At 38.4% G+C, this 19298-nt stretch overlaps 1 protein-coding gene across 2 annotated transcripts in view; it reads right to left on the reverse strand.

Moving 5' to 3' along the window:
- SESTD1 (SEC14 and spectrin domain containing 1) overlaps window positions 1-19298 on the reverse strand; it is a 152592-nt gene that overhangs the window by 70594 nt on the left and 62700 nt on the right. For both annotated transcript variants that reach the window (XM_046018920.1, XM_046018919.1), the window contains exon 4: window positions 2291-2381. In XM_046018920.1, the coding sequence (XP_045874876.1) occupies window positions 2291-2381 (91 nt within the window). The remainder of the gene's footprint in view (window positions 1-2290; window positions 2382-19298) is intronic.

Raw genomic sequence — 19298 nt, forward strand, 5'->3', positions numbered from 1 at the left:
AATCCAAAAGTTGTTAAAATACCTATCAGAAAAGAAATCGCAAGAGGGGATTAAATCATCCACTGATTGTTCTTCAAAACTGCCACTGATCAAAGTCCAGTTCATACAGCAAGTCCCAAACAGGTCATCTGTGACACAGTTGAATGACAGGATGAAAGGAAGAACACAAGGTCATAATTAATGGATTTCTCACCTAATAGTTATTTTAACAACTTTTACAAGAAGAGTTCATCTTTAGGGTTGGGATATAAAAGTGTTGGGAATACACCAGACCAAAAAAGTGATGGAATACCAATCTGTGCTCCCTTAAAAAACTGATCCTCTGTGGGCTATATCCTTTCCAACCCAAAGGAGTGATTCTAATGATAAAGGTTTAGGCCACACATTTAAGAAGAAGGTAATGGATAGATAATTTGGATAGATCTCCAATACCCCCCACATTGGAAAATATACCCTTTGTAAAGGATAAAGCCAAGACTTGGGGGTTAGGCTGTGTTAAATTCCAACTGCAGCTCTTTCCCATGTTCATTATAAGAACCTGGTTAAGTTATTTAAAATCTTTGAGCATGGGGGTGTGTGGGTGCCTCAGTAGGTTAAGCATCTGCCTTCGGCTCAGGTCATGATCTCAGGGTCCTAGGATCAAGCCTGGCATCAGGCTCCCTGCTCAGCAGGAAGTCTGCTTCTCACTCGCCTCTGCTCATGCTTTCTCTCTCTCAAATAAATAAATAAAATCTTTTTAATAAGTGAAATGAAATGAAATAAAATAAAAACTCCGAGCCTCAGCTGATCTTTGGGATAATAGAATCTACCTCCCAAGGTTGTGAGGATAAAATTAAATGAGATTAATTTATAGGAAGTTTAGTACACTACCCAAACCATATTGAGCACTGAAATCCCCTTTTCAAATCCACCCCCCAAAATTCCCTTTTTCTAATCCCAAATAAAAAATAAAACATTAAAAACCATTCTTCTTAATTATCATTTAAAATTCTAAATTATGGAGCACCTGGGTGGCTCAGTCAGTTGAGTATCTGGCTTCAGCTTGGATCATGATCTCAGGGTCCTAGGATGGAGTCAGCAGAGGATTCCCTGCTCAGCGGGAAGCCTCCTTCTCCCTCTCCCTCTGCCAATCCTGCTTGTGCTCTTTCTTTCTCCCTCTCAAATAAATAAATAAAATCTTAAAAAAAAAATAAATGAAAATGAAATAAAATTTGAAATTATACTTCTTTCCACAGAACCCAAAAGCAGCTACTAATTATTTCTCAATTCATTTAAAATACTTGATCTTTCTTTCAATGTCACTGATATTTACCTAACTGAATATTCACTATCCCATATAACTGTCAACTTCTATTTTTCCCAAATTGACCTGCCATCAAATCCCTTCATTATATTTGTTTTATCTCTGAGCTATCACTAAGTCAGTGTCCCTGCTAGGAATGGCCTTTTCACTTTCTTTCATCTAAATTAGATAATCTCTTTTACTTAACTCACTTAATTTCTACATTTTCTTGAAGACTTTCTAAGGAAACAGAGATACATTAGAGCAATCTGCCACCTTTAAATCACTCAGAATGGTTTATTTTTCCATTTCAGATCACAACATCCTCAATACCCTAATAATAAAGCAAAGAATGTTTACTAGGTAGATAGGTACCTAGTACAAGCAAAGATCGTGAAATCTTCCTGTGAGAACACAGGGAAACACAAAAACTAGTATCAGACCAAAAACTTTGCAACTGCAGCTATTTATTAAATGTTGGTTTGGCGACTGCTTAAGTTCCTAAGGATACAGCTGTCAAGTACATTTCTTCCAGGAAGTACCATAAATCCTGGTACTCTTTAGAGGAAAGTACAGAACAGAAGGAAAAGACTGCTCAGAACCACATGAGAAGCTCTTCCAGACTAGACTTACCCAGTCCTGCTGCCACCTACAGTTTCAGAACGGAGGAGAGAGGGGACGATGTAGGTATCACAGCACACAGAAGCTCCCAGGTAAGTCTGACAATATCTTACACTTTTGGACTCACTGGCCTACTTACTAAATTATTTAAACACAACACACTATTTTTGACCATTTACAAATCTTTAGAATAGGTCTCAAATTTATTTTACTATTCAAATCAAACCTCTCAGAAATGAATTTTAAAAATCCAGTGGTGTGCATTTCGGAACTCAGTCACTGCTGAGAAGGTTGGGCACAGTGAAATAAATGAAATGCATTTGCCATTATCACTTTATCTGTTGCTATAAAATAAAACCATTTCCTAATAGTCAAAAATAAAATTACCTGTAGCATTAAGACTACTGTTTTCACCACATTCCACTGTGATTTTCTGCCATCCACAATCACGGTAAATCCTCTAGCCTTACACTTTTCACTGAAACAAACAAACAAACAAAATTACAAAGTATTAAAACAGACTTCATACTTTATAATCCCAGATAAAGTCTATAGCTTAATCATATAGGACACAGAATTAATCTCACTTGGTTTGATTTACACTGTCTTTAATAAAATTCTTCAAAGTATCCTTTCACTTTTTTCAAGCAATTTGAGTTTTCTCCTTTTAGGAAACACTGACAATTTACAAACTAATTTGGCAAGAAAATTACTCTAAAAGTACAGGGAAAATGTGCTAAAAAGAGAAGAAATCAAAACAACATTCAGTCTCAAGAGCCTTTCAATTTTTTCATTTATAAAATGGGATCCCAGTGAAGTATTTAACTAATGACTGCCAAGTGCATACACACTTCTTGCCTCTCCTTCCTGCCAGAAGTAAAAGTGATAGTTTAAAACAGGTAAAAAATAGGGGCACCTGAGTGGCTCAGATGGTTAGGCAGCTGCCTTCGGCTCAGGTCATGATCCCGGGGTCCTGGGATCAAGCCCACATCGGGCTCTCTGCACAGCAGTGAGTCTGCTTCTCCCTCTCCCTCCATAATCTCTCTCACTTTCACTCTCTTTCAAATAAATAAATAAAATCTTTTTTTTTAAGGGGGGGGCGTCTGGGTGGCTCAGGGCGTTAAGCCTCTGCCTTTGGCTCAGGTCATGATCCCAGGGTCCTGGGATCGAGCCCCACAGCAGGCTCCCTACTAGGCAGGGAGCCTGCTTCTCTCTCTCTCTGCCTGCCTCTCTGCCTACTTGTGATTTCTGTCAAATAAATAAATAAAATCTTTAAAAGCGGGGAGCTGAAAATAGAGTGAGCTATTATTAAACCACTGGAAATGGATTTTTTGGTGTTCTTTTGGGAAAATTTAATGAAGTGAGGTAGTATTTGGTCTGCATAGTAGTTGAAAACTTGACTACACCATGTCTGAACATACACCCCCTTCACCTTTGCATTCTCAGTTACTTGACCAGCAAAATATTCTCTTGAGTGTTAGAATATGCTACTGCTATATATTACATTCAATTATTCCAGTATTAACTAAAAACTTCTCAGAAGCCTACCCTAGTAAAATACAACTACACTAAAAAACTCCATGCTAAAGACCAAACTCCATAGCTACTTCATGTTTATTATTTTTTTACTTATAAAATGAATTCAGTGCGAGGATCTCAACTGCTCTCTCTCCAGTACAGCAGAAGAAACTGCAGTTTTGCTTAGCAGAGCAAGGATTTGGTAGTGAAACCTCTCCACACTCAAAGTCCTATCAATCACATACATTATAGAAAAGGTAATTGGCAAACCCTTTCCTAAGATTTAAATCCAGCATTCCAGGGGATTTTACTTATCCCGCCTTACTTCCTCCAAGTTTTCACATTAGACTCAAGAGGTGTCTTGGAGAGGTAATGTCTAAATCTACCAAGCAACAGTAAGGTTAGAAGTATGAGGATGTTACTGCTAAAGATTTATAAGAACAGGGGTCTCTGTAGGCAGGGACAGAAGCTGAGCTTCCAAAGAATAAGCAATGGTTCAAAAGATAAGACAAACTGAAATATACGTCCGTACAAAAAACATGCAAACAAACGTTCACAGCAGCATAATTCCTAATAGCCAAAAGTAGAATCAAATGTCCATCAGTGATGAACAGAAAAAAACAAAATATAGTAATCTATATAACAGAGTATTATCCACTATAAAAATGAATGAAGTACTGGGGCACCTAGGTGGCTCAGCCAGTTAAGTCTTCAGCTCAGGCCATCTCAGGATCCTGGGACTGGATCCTGAGATGTCCTGTGGTACTTTCTTCTCAATTGGCATGTGCTTCTCAGAGATACAGGTTACATGACCATTTTGTTAAAGAAGTTTTACACAATAACACATTTTTATTTCAGACGGAATCTGCTTCTCCCTCTCTCCCTCCCCCTGTGCTGGTGCTCTCTCTTTCTCACATAAATAAAATCTTAAAAAAAAAAAAAAAAAAAAGAGAGAGAGAGAGGGGACTAAAGTACTGATACATGCTACAACATGGATAAACCTTGAAAACATTAAGCTAAGTGAAAGCAGCCAGAAACAAAAACCCACATATTGTATGATTCCACTTATATGAAATGTTCAGAATAAACAAATATACAGAGACAGCAGATCAGTAGCTGCCAAGGGCTAGGAGGAGGAGAGAATGGGGAATGACTGCTAATGGGTGCAACATTTCTTTTCAGGCCAATGAATAAGAGTGTATAATGGTCACGCAACCTTGTCAATACACTGAAAAACACTAAATTGTATACTTTAAAAGGCTGATGTTTAAGGTATGTGAATTACAACTCAATAAAAAAATGGTGAAGTACTCCATTTTTGGATTTTGCATTTTAAAGTAAATGACTCACTAAGTATTCTTTGGCGGGGGGAATGTGAGGCAATATAGTGATCACTTTGGATTAGCAAAAACATATAAAAAACTTGGATGGGGAAGCAAATCTGACATCTAATTGCTAGTTGTAGGATCAGGTAAGGAGGAAATTCTTAGAGTTCCGCCAACAAGCCACCTAGGAAGACCACTATAACTCAAATAGGATACAAGTAACTTAGGTAAGGATACTTCACCAAAAGAGACCGACCTAGGTAAGGCAGCTGGCTATTGAGTGGTCTTCAGAAAAGTAAATGCAACTCAGGGTCTCTACCAATGCCTCATGGAAATCTGCAAGCGGGAGAGATAAGACACAGAGTTGTCCAGTAGGAGGCCGTCCCTTGTTGGTACTACAGCCAAGAGAAATGTGCCATCCCTATAATGTGGTACTTTCTTCTCAATTGGCATGTGCTTCTGAAGAGATACAGGTTACATGACCATTTTGTTAAAAAAGTTTTACACGAGTAACACGTTTTTATTTCAAAGCACACTCTAAATTAATCTGTATATTAAGAGAAAAATATTGAAACTTGCAAATACCATCTGCAGTGATCTTAAGGGCATAAAATACTCTAAATTTAATCTCTTAGGATACTTAAAAACTGACTTAATCATAATTTTCTCACATTTTGCTAATATAATGAAAATTCATACAACTGAAAGATACTATTTGAAAACTGCAAAACCAAGTGATCTTTCAAATACATGAAAGGATTGTTTTTCTTTTTCTTTTCTTCATTCCTACAAGTGAAGTGATAGTTTCAAGTGTTTTTTAACATACTTCAGAAGCATGTTCTGTCCTTTATAAAAGGGTATGTCAGAGGAGCTGCAGTACTAGTATTAATAAACTCTTACTGCTTTTAACATGGGTGGCTCAGTGGGTTAAACCTTGCCTTCAGCTCAGGTCTGATCTCAGGATCCTGGGATTGAGCCCTGCATCAGGCTCTCTACATCACGGAGCCTGCTTCCCTCTCCTCTCTGCCTGCCTCTCTGCCTACTTGTGATCTCTCTCTCCGTCTCTCTCTGTTAAATAAATAAAATATTTAAAAAAAAAAAAAAAGAACAATGACAAAGAAATCTCTTCACTATCTCCTTGTTCTTCTCTCATTAGAGCTTTTAGAGGGTGAAGTGGCTGAGTTAAAACTTCGGTTAAGAGGAGAGGCTCCTTAACAAGCCTACTCACTTTGATTAGAAACAGACGGTCAATGGATGTCTCGGGTCCAGTAGCTAATTTCTGTGATTACAACTAAGGGTTCCTTCTTTTCCATTCATACAGCTCTGCTTCCATTTACATTACGGCAACTAATTTCACTTATGCTTCTATTATAATTACTTGTTTACAATTTATCTTCATTAGATAACATGCTTCCAGAAAGCAAGGATATTATCTTACTGATACCCTGGCAGCTTTTAGCACATTGCTTTAAACACAGACAGTCTTCAAAGATGTTAGAGGGTACACTACACATCACTCCCTAGTCAGAAAGCAACAATGGCTTTCCTTCTCCTTCAGAACTGAAGCCTTTACCATGGCCTACAACATCCTCTATGATCTGATTCTAGCCTTTCTCATCTGACCACAGTTCTAAAACTCTGAACCTCTCTCAAACTGCTCCCACCATACCACCTCCTTGTTGATCCCACATTGTGCTGATCCTGTTCCTGCCTCAGGGTCTTTGCACTAACTCTCTCTGTCATAAATGTTCTTTCTTAAATGCTCTTCCATTAGATATCTGTATAGCTTCATCACTCCCATCATCTCTGGTAAAACATTATCCTATTATTTTGTAAAATATTGCCACACATGCCATCTTCTCTTCTTTTCATGCTTTGTTTTCATAGCATTTATGAACATACAATATATTGTGAATTTATTTGTAGTATTCATTGGATCATTACATATAAGGCCCATAATAAGGGCAGGACTGGGTCTCCTTTGTTCACCCATTTTCTTAGCATCTGGAACAATGAGAAGCTTATTATAGGGTCTTACATATATACTGAGTGACTAAAGACTTATGATCTTAATGCCTATGTGATTTTTGGTAAATCATTAAACCTCTGCATTCTGATCTTTATTCTGTAATATAAATGAGTTTTTCTACAATTAGGAAGAACTGACTTAAGATCCAAGTTTGAATTTTTTTTTAAATCAAAACTTGAAAAAAATGGAAAGGTAAATTTTATAGACTTTGAATCACTACAGAATCAATAGTAATCTGATAAAGATTAATTTGGGCAAGTACTTGGCAGTATTTCTACAAAAGATTTAAGAATAGAAAAGGTGGGGGGCACCTGGGTGGCTCAGTGGATTAAAGCCGCTGCCTTCGGCTCGGGTCATGATCTCAGGGTCCTGGGATCGAGCCCCGCATCGGGCTCTCTGCTCCGCAGGGAGCCTGCTTCCTCCTCTCTCTCTGCCTGCCTCTCTGCCTACTTGTGATCTCTCTCTCTGTCAAATGAATAAATAAAATCTTTAAAAAAAAAAAAAAAGAATAGAAAAGGTGGTTAGTCTAGATGATTGTTAAGGTACTTTCCAACCCTAACGATGTTCCATGATTCTACAATTGCATGATCAACAAGTTCCCTTTACACTAGAAAAATACTGATTTTTTTAAATACAGGTATTTTATTTTTTAATTGTTTTTCCATTCTTTTCTTTTTTTTTTTTAGGACTTTATTTATTTACTTGAGAGAGATTTAAGATTTTATTTATTTATTTAAGAGAGAGAATGAGAAAAAGAGAGAGAGCATGGGGAGGGGGGTGGTCAGAGAGAGAAGGAGACTCCCTGCTAAGCAGGGAGCCAGATGTGGGACTCAATCCTGGGAACCCCAGGATCATGACCTGAGCTAAAGGCAGTCACTTAACCAACTGAGCCACCCAGTCACCCCAGGTATTTTACTTTATTTTATTTTATATTTTTTAAAGATTTTATTTGATAGAGATCACAAGTAGGCAGAGAGGCAGGCAGAGGGAGAGGGAAGATGGCATGTGTGGCTCTGCTGAGCAGAGAGCCCAATGCGGAGCTTGATCCCAGGACCCTGAGATCATGACTGAGCTGAAGGCAGAGGCTTAACCCACTGAGCCACCCAAGCTCCCCCCAGGTATTTTATTTTTATTGTACTTTGCTTTACTGCACTTCATAGATACTACATTTTTTATAAATTAAAGGTTTGTGGCAACCCTGCATCCATCAACTCTATAGGGGCATTTTCCCAACAGCTTTTGCTCGCTTTATGTCTCTGTGTCGTATTTTAGTAATTCCTGTAGTATTTCAAACTTCAAATTATTATATTTTTTATGGTGATCTGTAATCTTTGCTGTTCCTACTGTAATTGTTTTGGGGTGCCATATACCATACCCTTGTAAAATGGAGAATTTACTAAGTGTTGCGTGTTCTATCTACTGGTTGTTCCCCTGTCTCTCCCTCTCCTTGGGCCTCCCTAGTCTCTGAGACACAATAATACTGAAATTAGTCTAATTAATTACCCTTCAGTGGCTTCTAAGTGTTTAAGTGAAGTGACAAGTCTCATGTCTTTTACTTTGAAACAGAAGCTAAATATGACTAAGCTTAGTGAGGAAGGCATGAGCTACAGGCTAAAAATAACACAGGCTAAATAAAAGCTAGGTCTCCTGCACCAGTAAGCCAAGTTGTAAATACAAAATATATTTATGGAAGGAAATTAAAAGTGAACAAATGAATAATAAGAAAGCAAAACATTCTTGTTACTGATATGGAGAGAGTCTGAGTGGTCTGGATAGAAAACCAAACCAGCCACAACAATCCCTTAAGTCAAAGCCTAATTTAGGGCAAGGCCCTAATTTTCTTCGATTCTAGGAAGGCTGAGAGAGGTGAAGAAGCTGCAGGAGAAAGTCTGAAGCTAGCAGAGGTTGGTTCATGAGGTTTAATCAAAGAAGCCATCTCTGTAATGTAAGTACAAGGTAAAGTTGCAAGTGCTGTATAGAAGCTGCAGGAAGTTCTCCACCAAAACATCTAGCTAGGATCATTAACGGAAATGGCTACACTCTACAACAGATTTTCAATGTAGACAAACAACCTTCTACTGGAAAAAGATGCCATCTAGGACTTGTACAGCTAGAGAGGAGAAGTCGATGTGGCTTCAAAGGACAGGGGCACCTGGGTAGCATAGTCAGGTAAGTGTCTGACTCTTGGCTTTGGCTCAGGTTGTGAACTCAGGGTCCTGAGACTGAGCCTCATGTCTGGCTCCATAATCAGCACAGAATCTGCTCAAGACAATCTCCCTCTCCTTCGCCCCCAACCACCCCAGGGCATGCTCTCTCATGTGCACTCTCTAAAATAATTAAATAAATCTTTAAAAAAAAAAAAAATCAAAGGACAGACTGACTCTTTCAGAGGCTAATGCAGCTGGTGACTAAATTGAAGCCAATGCTCATTTACCATTCTGACAATCCTAGGGCACCTGGGTGGCTCAATTAGTCAATTAGTCAGTTAGATTTGATATCAGCTCAAGTCTTGATCTCAGGGTCGTGAGTTCAAGCCCCAATGGGCATAAAGACTACTTTAAAAGAATTTAAAAATAAAAAGGAATTATGCTAGGGTGCCTGGGTGGCTCAATGGGTTAAGCCTCTGCCTTCAGCTCAGGTCATGATCTCAGGATCCTGGGATCAAGCCCCACATCGCATGGGACTCTCCACTCAGCAGGGGGCCTGCTCCCCAGCCACAATCTGCCTTTGACTACTTGTGTTCTCTGTCTGTTAAAAAAAAAAAAAAAAAAGGAATTATGCTAAATCTACAATGCCTGTGCTCTATAAATGAAACAACAAACTCTGGATGAAAATACATCTGTTTACAACACGGTTTACTGAAAGGGTTTAAGCTCACTGTAGAAACCTACTGCTCAGGAAAATACCTTTTAAAGTATAACTGCTCGTTGACAATCCTTCTGATCACCGAAGAGCTCTGATGGAGATGTACAATGAGATTAATGCTATTTTCATGCTTCCTAACATGACATCCATTCTCCAGCCCATGGACCGAGGGGTAACTCTGACTTTCAAGTCTTATTATTTGAGAATATTTCATTAATCCATAGCTGCCAGAGATAGTGATTCCTCTAATGGATCTGGGCAAAGTAAACTGAAAGCCTTCTGGAAAAGATTCACTGTTCTAAACCCTATTAAGAACATTCATTGATTGATGGGAAGAGGTTAAAATATCAACATTAACAAAAGTTTGGAAGAAGTTGATTCCAACCCTCATGAATGACTTAGGGATTCAAGACTTCAGTGGAGGAAGTAAATGCAAATAAGGCTTTTCTGTGATATTCATTCACTGCAGTGGTCTAGACTTGAACCTGCAATTATCTCCAAGATTTGCCTGTATATACTGAATATACTGTTGAAAGAAAATGTTAAGACAAAAAAGTTTTCAATATTTCTTTTATAATACTGTATTATTTCATTTTTTAATTATCAACAAATTATCAATTTGTTAATTATCAATAATCTAGATAGATCTAGATTAAATGTGATTAAATACTGACACTTATCAATAGGTACTGCACTGTGATTACAGCAGAGGGGGCTGTAGGGCAGTAATTAGAAACACAGACTAGCAGCCAAACTGCCAGGTTCAAATACCCCTTCTACCCCTGATTTACCACATGCTCTGGGTCAAGATACCTAAAATTCCCCACTCTTTCTATGTCTCAGATTCCTCATACACAAGACAGGGATAATGATGACTATATTCATCATAAGTGTGTTAGGGTTACTTAATGTTATCTGTTACTTCCTTAAATATAAGATATTCTTTTCATATATGCCTCCCAATCATCCATAAGTAAATCCTCAGGTCCATTTGAATTTAAAGTCCTAAAAAAGGAAAGCAAGACCATCCAAGAAAATCTTCTTATCCATCAAAATAGTTTCTACTGAGCCACTAACTTCAGTATGCCTATTTGATTTTCCAACAAAATGTAAGATGTGCTGAGAATGGTCAGTTACTAGGTCCAGTCAGCCCAAACTTGAGAAACTGAACTAGTAAAATAAAATAAAATGTACCCATAAGCCATACTGACCGCTGACTAAGAATGAGGTACTACACTGAGTTATGAAAAATACAAATTATAAGATACAGTTTCTCCCCTCAAGGAACTCAGAATCCCTTAGTGCCTACTTTATATTCATTGACATTACATTATTTAATGTTACTAGGGAAACAATATATGCTTTTGAAATTTAAAAAAAAGTAAGACAAATAATAAATGTAAAAATAAAATAAAAATTGGGGCACCTGGGTGGCTCAATCAGTTAAGCGTCTGCCTTTGGCTCAGGTCATGATCCCAGGGTCCTGGGACTGTACCCCACATTGGGTTCCCTGCTCACCAGGGAGCCTGCTTCTCCCTCTCCCTCTGCCCCTGCTCATGTTCTCTCTCTTGCTACCTCAAATTAATAAAATCTTTACAAATAAATAAATAAATACTTAAGAATTATCATTAAACATATCATGGCTTAACTCCTAAAGAATCAGAAGCAGCAAGGACTATCTTATCCACTTACCTGTGGATAAGAGCAGAATCTGGAAGAGATCTACATAGAGAAGCTAATAAAATTTAATGTGAAAGGAGGATGTCTTAAAGAGCATAAAGAATATAGAACATAAAGAATATGATCAAAGGCACCAAATACTAATTTGATAAAGTTTCTTAATTTCTCTGCCATTTTTCATCTATGAAACAGAAATAATACTATCTTATTATTTTGAAAACTGAGTTAATACAATACTTAAAACTAAGTACTTTGCATAATAAATGTTTAAGAAATATTAACTGAAAAGATGAGTCGAATCATATAAGGTCTTGGCACAGCATTTAAGAAGGCTGAAAGACTGCCTTTGAGAGCAAAGACCTAGTCTTTCCTGCCTTCCCAATGCAAGACATATAAAATAAGTGGCTACTGAACTGAGTTCACTGTGCAGTAAGAAAAAGAGGAGGTCAGAGGAAACTGGGAAGGATGAAACTATCGCTTCAGTGAAATTAATCCTGTTTTTGTGCGCAAAGTGGAAAGAGAATAGGGACAGAGAAGTTAGCTTGGCTATTGTACTAGTCCAGCTTGACAACTCAGCCATCCCTTGATGTGAACTGAAGCATATATGAAAAGGGAAGAGAAAGCAGAGAAAAATAAAAACTACATGACAAAGAAAGCAAATACTGGCTTAGCAGTCTAGTACTGGACTGGCTTTGAAATTGCACATTATAAATTTTCAATACATATGTGTTGTATGAAGTGAAATGATTATTAAAAACAACAACAACACTCATCAAAAGCATAAAGAATGCTCAGGAGAGCCAGGGTGCCTCAGTCAGTTAAATGTCCTACTCTTGATTTCAGTGCAGGTCAAGATCTCAGGGTCATGAGATTGAGACCTGTGTCAGATTCTATGCTGCATGTGAGGTCTTCCGAGGATTCTCTCTCCCTCGACCCCTCCCTATCCCATTGCTATCCCTCTATAAAAAAATTTAGAAAATCTAAAAATTAAAACAAAACAAAAAGCATGTTCAAAGCACTTAACCACAGTGTTTTGAAGTAACTCTAAGGTCAAGGCAATTATAAACCCATTTGCTAAAAGTACATTTCTTAAGGAGGAAAAAGGAAGGTGCTGTGGCTCAAACTTCCTTGGTCCTAAAAGTCTCATAAAAAAAAAAAAAATTGTTTTAAAAAAAAAAAAGAGGAAAGTCATCCCAGTCATACTCTTACAGACTATACTGAAACTTCCAAAGTCAAAGAAGACAAATCAATGATCAATTAAGGGTGTTAGATTCATATTCAAACTATCTTCTAATTGCTCCGCAGAGTCCTATACACTCCAAGAAGGCTCCTTAAAAGTGGGGGAGGGGGCACAGCACTGGAAGTGGAGTTTGAGAAGGGAAGATGGTAATGAGCAGAAATGGTTATGGCCCTCCATTTCTATATGTTTTATAAATTTGGCTTCTGTGTCAGATTTTCACTGAAGAAAAATGTCCATAGATAGATTTTTTTTTTAATTTTGAACATACAGAATATATATCTTATAGAATACTAGTAGCTACACAGTCCAGAAGGGAATGGCATGATATATTTCAAGTGCTCAAAGAAAACAAAACAAAACAAACAAAGAAAAACCTTCAACCAAGAATACCCTACTTAACAAGATCATCACTGAGAACTGAAAGATAAAGAGGTTCCCTAACAGGAGTTAAAGGAGTTCATCACCACCAAAACAGTCCTATGAGAAATGTGAAAGGGCATTCTTTAGTGGAAAACAAAAAGAACATAACTAGAAGAAAATTATGAGAAAAGTTCATAGTTAAAAGTAAACATAGATTAATTAATTATAAAGTCAATATCAAGGTTAAAGCACAAAAGTAGTAAAGTCAATTATATCCAAAAAATTCCAAGGGATACACAAAATAAAAAGATAAAAAATATGACAACATATACATAAAATGAAGGCATAGTAAAAATTAGTGATTTTTTTTTTTTAAAGATTTTATTTATTTGACAGAGAGAGACACAGCAAGAAAAGGAACACAAGCAGGGGAAGCAAGAGAGGGAGAAGCAGGCTTCCCACTGAGCAGGGAGCCCAATGCAGGGCTTGATCCCAGGACCCTGGGATCTTGACCTGAGGCCAAGGCAGATGCTTAATGACTGAGCTATCCAGGTGCGCTTTTAGAATGTGTTCCAACTTAATCAACTATTGACATAGACTGCTATACATATAGGATATTACATATAAATCTAACAATAACCACAAATCAAAAACCTATAATAGATACACAAAAAAATAAAGAGAAAGGATTCCACGCAGAACACTAAAAAAAGCTATCAAGTCATAAGAGAGCAGGAGAAGAGAAGAACAGACAAGAACTACAAAAAACAGAAAACAATTAACAAAATGGCAGTTAAGAACATACCTATAAAAATTACTCTAAATATAAGCTGACAATGCTCCAATCAAAAGACATGGGGTGACTGAATGGATTAAAAAATAAAAAAAAGAGCTGCCTACAAAGGCTCATTTCTAACCAAGACACATACAGATGGAAAGTGAAGGGATGGAAAAAGATACTCTAGGCAGAAGGAAGCAAAAAAGAAAAAAAGCTGGGCTAGCAATACTTATATCAGACAAAACAGACTTTAAAAGGAAGACTGCAGGAAGTAGCAGCCTGAGACTACATCAGGTAGCAGGAGATCAGCTCGATAGCTTATCTAAACATTGCAAACACCTACAAATCCAACGGGAGAGCGAAGAGAAGAAGAACAGCAACTCTAGAAACAGAAAATCAACCACTTTCTGAAAGGTAGGACTGGCGGAGAAGTGAATCTAAAACGTCGGGAAGATAGACCGCGGGGGGAGGGGCCGGCTCCCGGCAAGCGGCGGAGGAACGGAGCACAAAATCAGGACTTTTAAAAGTCTGTTCCACTGAGGGACATTGCTCCAGGGGCTAAACCGGGGTGAAGCCCACGCGGGGTCAGCGTGGCCCCAGGCCCCGCAGGGTCACAGAAGGATCGGGGGTGTTGGAGTGTCGGAGAGCTCGCAGGTATTAGAACGGAGAAGCCGGCTGCAGAGACAGAGCCGAGGACTGAACTCTCAGCTCGGGGTTACCTTGAACTGGCCGCGGGCTGGGTGAGCTCGGAGCGCAGCTAGAGGCTGGGGATACGGGAGTGATTGGGTGCTGTCCTCTGGGGGCGCACTGAGGAGTGGGGCCCCAGGCTCTAGGCTCCTCTGGGCCGGAGACTGGGAGGCCGCCATTTTCATTCCCGTCCTCCGGAACTCTACGGAAAGCGTTCAGGGAACAGAAGCTCCCAAAAGTGAACCTGAGCCGATTACTTAGTCCAGCCGCCGGTAAGGGCAGTGCAATCCCGCCTCGGGCAAAGACACTTGAGAGTCACTACAACAGGCCCCTCCCCCAGAAGAGCAACAAAATATCCAGCCAGGACGAAGTTCATCTATCAAGGAGAAAGCAGATTCAATTCCAAAGACAGCAGAGCAATTCCAGAGGAGGAGAAAGCAAAGCATGGAACTCATGGCTTTCTCCCCATGATTCTTTAGTCTTGTGGTTACTTCAATTTTTTTTTCTTTTTTCAATTTTTTTTTCTTTTTTCAATTTTTTTTCTTTTTTCTTTTTTCTTCTTCTGCTAAATTTTTTAAAACTTTTACCCTTTTTTCAACGTTTTTTGACTAGTTCATCTAAATATATATATTTTTTCTTTCTTTTTTATATTTTTTTATTGGTTTTATTTTTAAAATTTTTTTTTCTTTTTTTTTCAGAACCTGTTTTTATCCCCTTTCTCCCCCCCACAATTTGGGGTCTCTTCTGATTTGGTTACAGCGCATTTTTCCGGGGTCTTTGCCACCCTTTTAGTAGTTTATTTGCTCCTTCATATCCTCTTATCTGGACAAAATGACAAGGCGGAAAAAATCACCACAAACAAAAGAACAAGAGACAGTACCGAAGGCTAGGGACCTAATCAACACAGACATGGGAAATATGTCAGATCAAGAGTTCAGAATGACGATTCTGAACATTCTAGCCGGGCTCGAAAAAGGCATGGAAGATATTAGAGAAACCCTCTCTGGAGATATTAAAGCCCTTTCTGGAGAAATTAAAGAACTAAAATCTAACCAAGTTGAAATCAAAAAAGCTATTAATGAGGTGCAATCAAAAATGGAGGCTCTCACTGCTAGGATAAATGAGGCAGAAGAAAGAATTAGTGATATAGAAGACCAAATGACAGAGAATAAGGAAGCCGAGCAAAAGAGGGACAAACAGCTACTGGACCATGAGGGGAGAATTCGAGAGATAAGTGACACCATAAGACGAAACAACATTAGAATAATTGGGATTCCAGAAGAAGAAGAAACAGAGAGGGGAGCAGAAGGTCTATTGGAGAGAATCATTGGAGAGAATTTCCCTAATATGGCAAAAGGAACAAGCATTAAAATCCAGGAGATGCAGAGAACCCCCCTCAAAGTCAACAAGAATAGGTCCACACCCCGTCACCTAATAGTAAAATTTACAAGTCTTAGTGACAAAGAGAAAATCCTGAAAGCAGCCCGAGAAAAGAAGTCTGTAACATACAATGGTAAAAATATTAGATTGGCGGCAGACTTATCCACAGAGACCTGGCAGGCCAGAAAGAGCTGGCATGATATATTCAGAGCACTCAACGAGAAAAACATGCAGCCAAGAATACTCTATCCAGCTAGGCTATCATTGAAAATAGAAGGAGAGATCAAAAGCTTCCAGGACAAACAAAAACTGAAAGAATTTGCAAACACCAAACCAGCTCTACAGGAAATATTGACAGGGGTCCTCTAAGCCAAGAGAGAGCCTAAAAGGAGTAGATCAGAAAGGTACAGAGACAATATACAGTAACAGTCACCTTACAGGCTAATAATGGCACTAAATTCATATGTCTCAATAGTTACCCTGAATGTTAACGGGCTAAATGCCCCAATCAAAAGACACAGGGTATCAGAATGGATCAAAAAACAAAACCCATCAGTATGTTGCCTACAAGAAACTCATTTTAGACACGAAGACACCTCCAGATTTAAAGTGAGGGGGTGGAAAACAATTTACCATGCTAATGGGCATCAGAAGAAAGCTGGGGTGGCAATCCTTATATCAGATCAATTAGATTTTAAGCCAAAGACTATAATAAGAGATGAGGAAGGACACTATATCCTACTCAAAGGGTCTGTCCAACAAGAAGATCTAACAATTTTAAATATCTATGCCCCTAACATGGGAGCAGCCAACTATATCAACCAATTAATAACAAAATCAAAGAAACACATCAATAATAATACAATAATAGTAGGGGACTTTAACACTCCCCTCACTGAAATGGACAGATCATCCAAGCAAAAGATCAACAAGGAAATAAAGGCCTTAAATGACACACTGGACCAGATGGACATCACACATATATTCAGAACATTTCATCCCAAAGCAACAGAATACACATTCTTCTCTAGTGCACATGGAACCTTCTCCAGAATAGATCACATCCTGGGTCACAAATCAGGTCTCAACCGGTATCAAAAGATTAGGATTATTCCCTGCATATTTTCAGACCACAATGCTCTGAAGCTAGAACTCAATCACAAGAGGAAAGCTGGAAAGAACCCAAATACATGGAGACTAAACAGCATCCTTCTAAAGAATGAATGGGTCAACCAGGAAATTAAAGAAGAATTGAAAAAATTCATGGAAACAAATGATAATGAAAACACAACAGTTCAAAATCTGTGGGACACAGCAAAGGCAGTCCTGAGAGGAAAATATATAGCGGTACAAGCCTTTCTCAAGAAACAAGAAAGGTCTCAAGTACACAACCTAACCCTACACGTAAAGGAGCTGGAGAAAGAACAAGAAAGAAACCCTAAACCCAGCAGGAGAAGAGAAATCATAAAGATCAGAGCAGAAATCAACGAAATAGAAACCAAAAAAACAATAGAAAAAATCAATGAAACTAGGAGCTGGTTCTTTGAAAGAATCAATAAGATTGATAAACCCCTCGCCAGACTCATCCAAAAGAAAAGAGAAAGGACCCAAATCAATAAAATCATGAATGAAAGAGGAGAGATCACAACTAACACCAAAGAAATACAGACAATTATAAGAACATACTATGAGCAACTCTACGCCAACAAATTGGACAATCTGGAAGAAATGGATGCATTCCTAGAGACATATAAACTACCACAACTGAACCAGGAAGAAATAGAAAACCTGAACAGGCCCATAACCAGTAAGGAGATGGAAACAGTCATCAAAAATCTCCAAAGAAACAAAAGCCCAGGGCCAGACGGCTTCCCAGGGGAATTCTACCAAACATTTAAAGAAGAACTCATTCCTATTCTCCTGAAACTGTTCCAAAAAATAGAAATGGAAGGAAAACTTCCAAACTCATTTTATGAGGCCAGCATCACCTTGATCCCAAAACCAGACAAGGATCCCACCAAAAAAGAGAACTACAGACCAATATCCTTGATGAACACAGACGCAAAAATTCTCGCCAAAATACTAGCCAATAGGATTCAACAGTACATTAAAAGGATTATTCACCACGATCAAGTGGGATTTATTCCAGGGCTGCAGGGTTGGTTCAACATCCGCAAATCAATCAATGTGATAGAACACATTAATAAAAGAAAGAACAAGAACCATATGATACTCTCAATAGATGCTGAAAAAGCATTTGACAAAGTACAGCATCCCTTCCTGATCAAAACTCTTCAAAGTGTGGGGATAGAGGGCACATACCTCAATATTATCAAAGCCATCTATGAAAAACCCACCGCAAATATCATTCTCAATGGAGAAAAACTGAAAGCTTTTCCGTTAAGGTCAGGAACACGGCAGGGATGTCCATTATCACCACTGCTATTCAACATAGTACTAGAAGTCCTAGCCTCAGCAATCAGACAACAAAAAGAAATTAAAGGCATCCAAATTGGTAAAGAAGAAGTCAAACTATCACTCTTCGCAGATGATATGATACTATATGTGGAAAACCCAAAAGACTCCACTCCAAAACTGCTAGAACTTGTACAGGAATTCAGTAAAGTGTCAGGATATAAAATCAATGCACAGAAATCAGTTGCATTTCTGTACACCAACAACAAGACTGAAGAAAGAGAAATTAAGGAGTCAATCCCATTTACAATTGTACCCAAAACTATAAGATACCTAGGAATAAACCTAACCAAAGAGACTAAGAATCTATACACAGAAAATTATAAAGTACTCATGAAAGAAATTGAGGAAGACACAAAAAAATGGAAAAATGTTCCATGCTCCTGGATTGGAAGAATAAATATTGTGAAAATGTCTATGCTACCTAAAGCAATCTACACATTTAATGCAATCCCTATCAAAATACCATCCATTTTTTTCAAAGAAATGGAACAAATAATCCTAAAATTTATATGGAACCAGAAAAGACCTCGAATAGCCAAAGGAATATTGAAGAACAAAGCCAAAGTTGGTGGCATCACAATTCCGGACTTCAAGCTCTATTACAAAGCTGTCATCATCAAGACAGCATGGTACTGGCACAAAAACAGACACATAGATCAGTGGAACAGAATAGAGAGCCCAGAAATCGACCCTCAACTCTATGGTCAACTAATCTTCGACAAAGCAGGAAAGAATGTCCAATGGAAAAAAGACAGCCTCTTCAATAAATGGTGCTGGGAAAATTGGACAGCCACATGCAGAAAAATGAAATTGGACCACTTCCTTACACCACACACGAAAATAGACTCCAAATGGATGAAGGACCTCCATGTGAGAAAGGAATCCATCCAAATCCTTGAGGAGAATGCAGGCAGCAACCTCTTCGACCTCAGCCGTAGCAACATCTTCCTAGGAACAACGGCAAAGGCAAGGGAAGCAAGGGCAAAAATGAACTATTGGGATTTCATCAAGATCAAAAGCTTTTGCACAGCAAAGGAAATAGTTAACAAAACCAA

Source organism: Meles meles, chromosome 9 (assembly GCF_922984935.1).
Source record: "Meles meles chromosome 9, mMelMel3.1 paternal haplotype, whole genome shotgun sequence".
NCBI lineage: Eukaryota > Metazoa > Chordata > Mammalia > Carnivora > Mustelidae > Meles > Meles meles.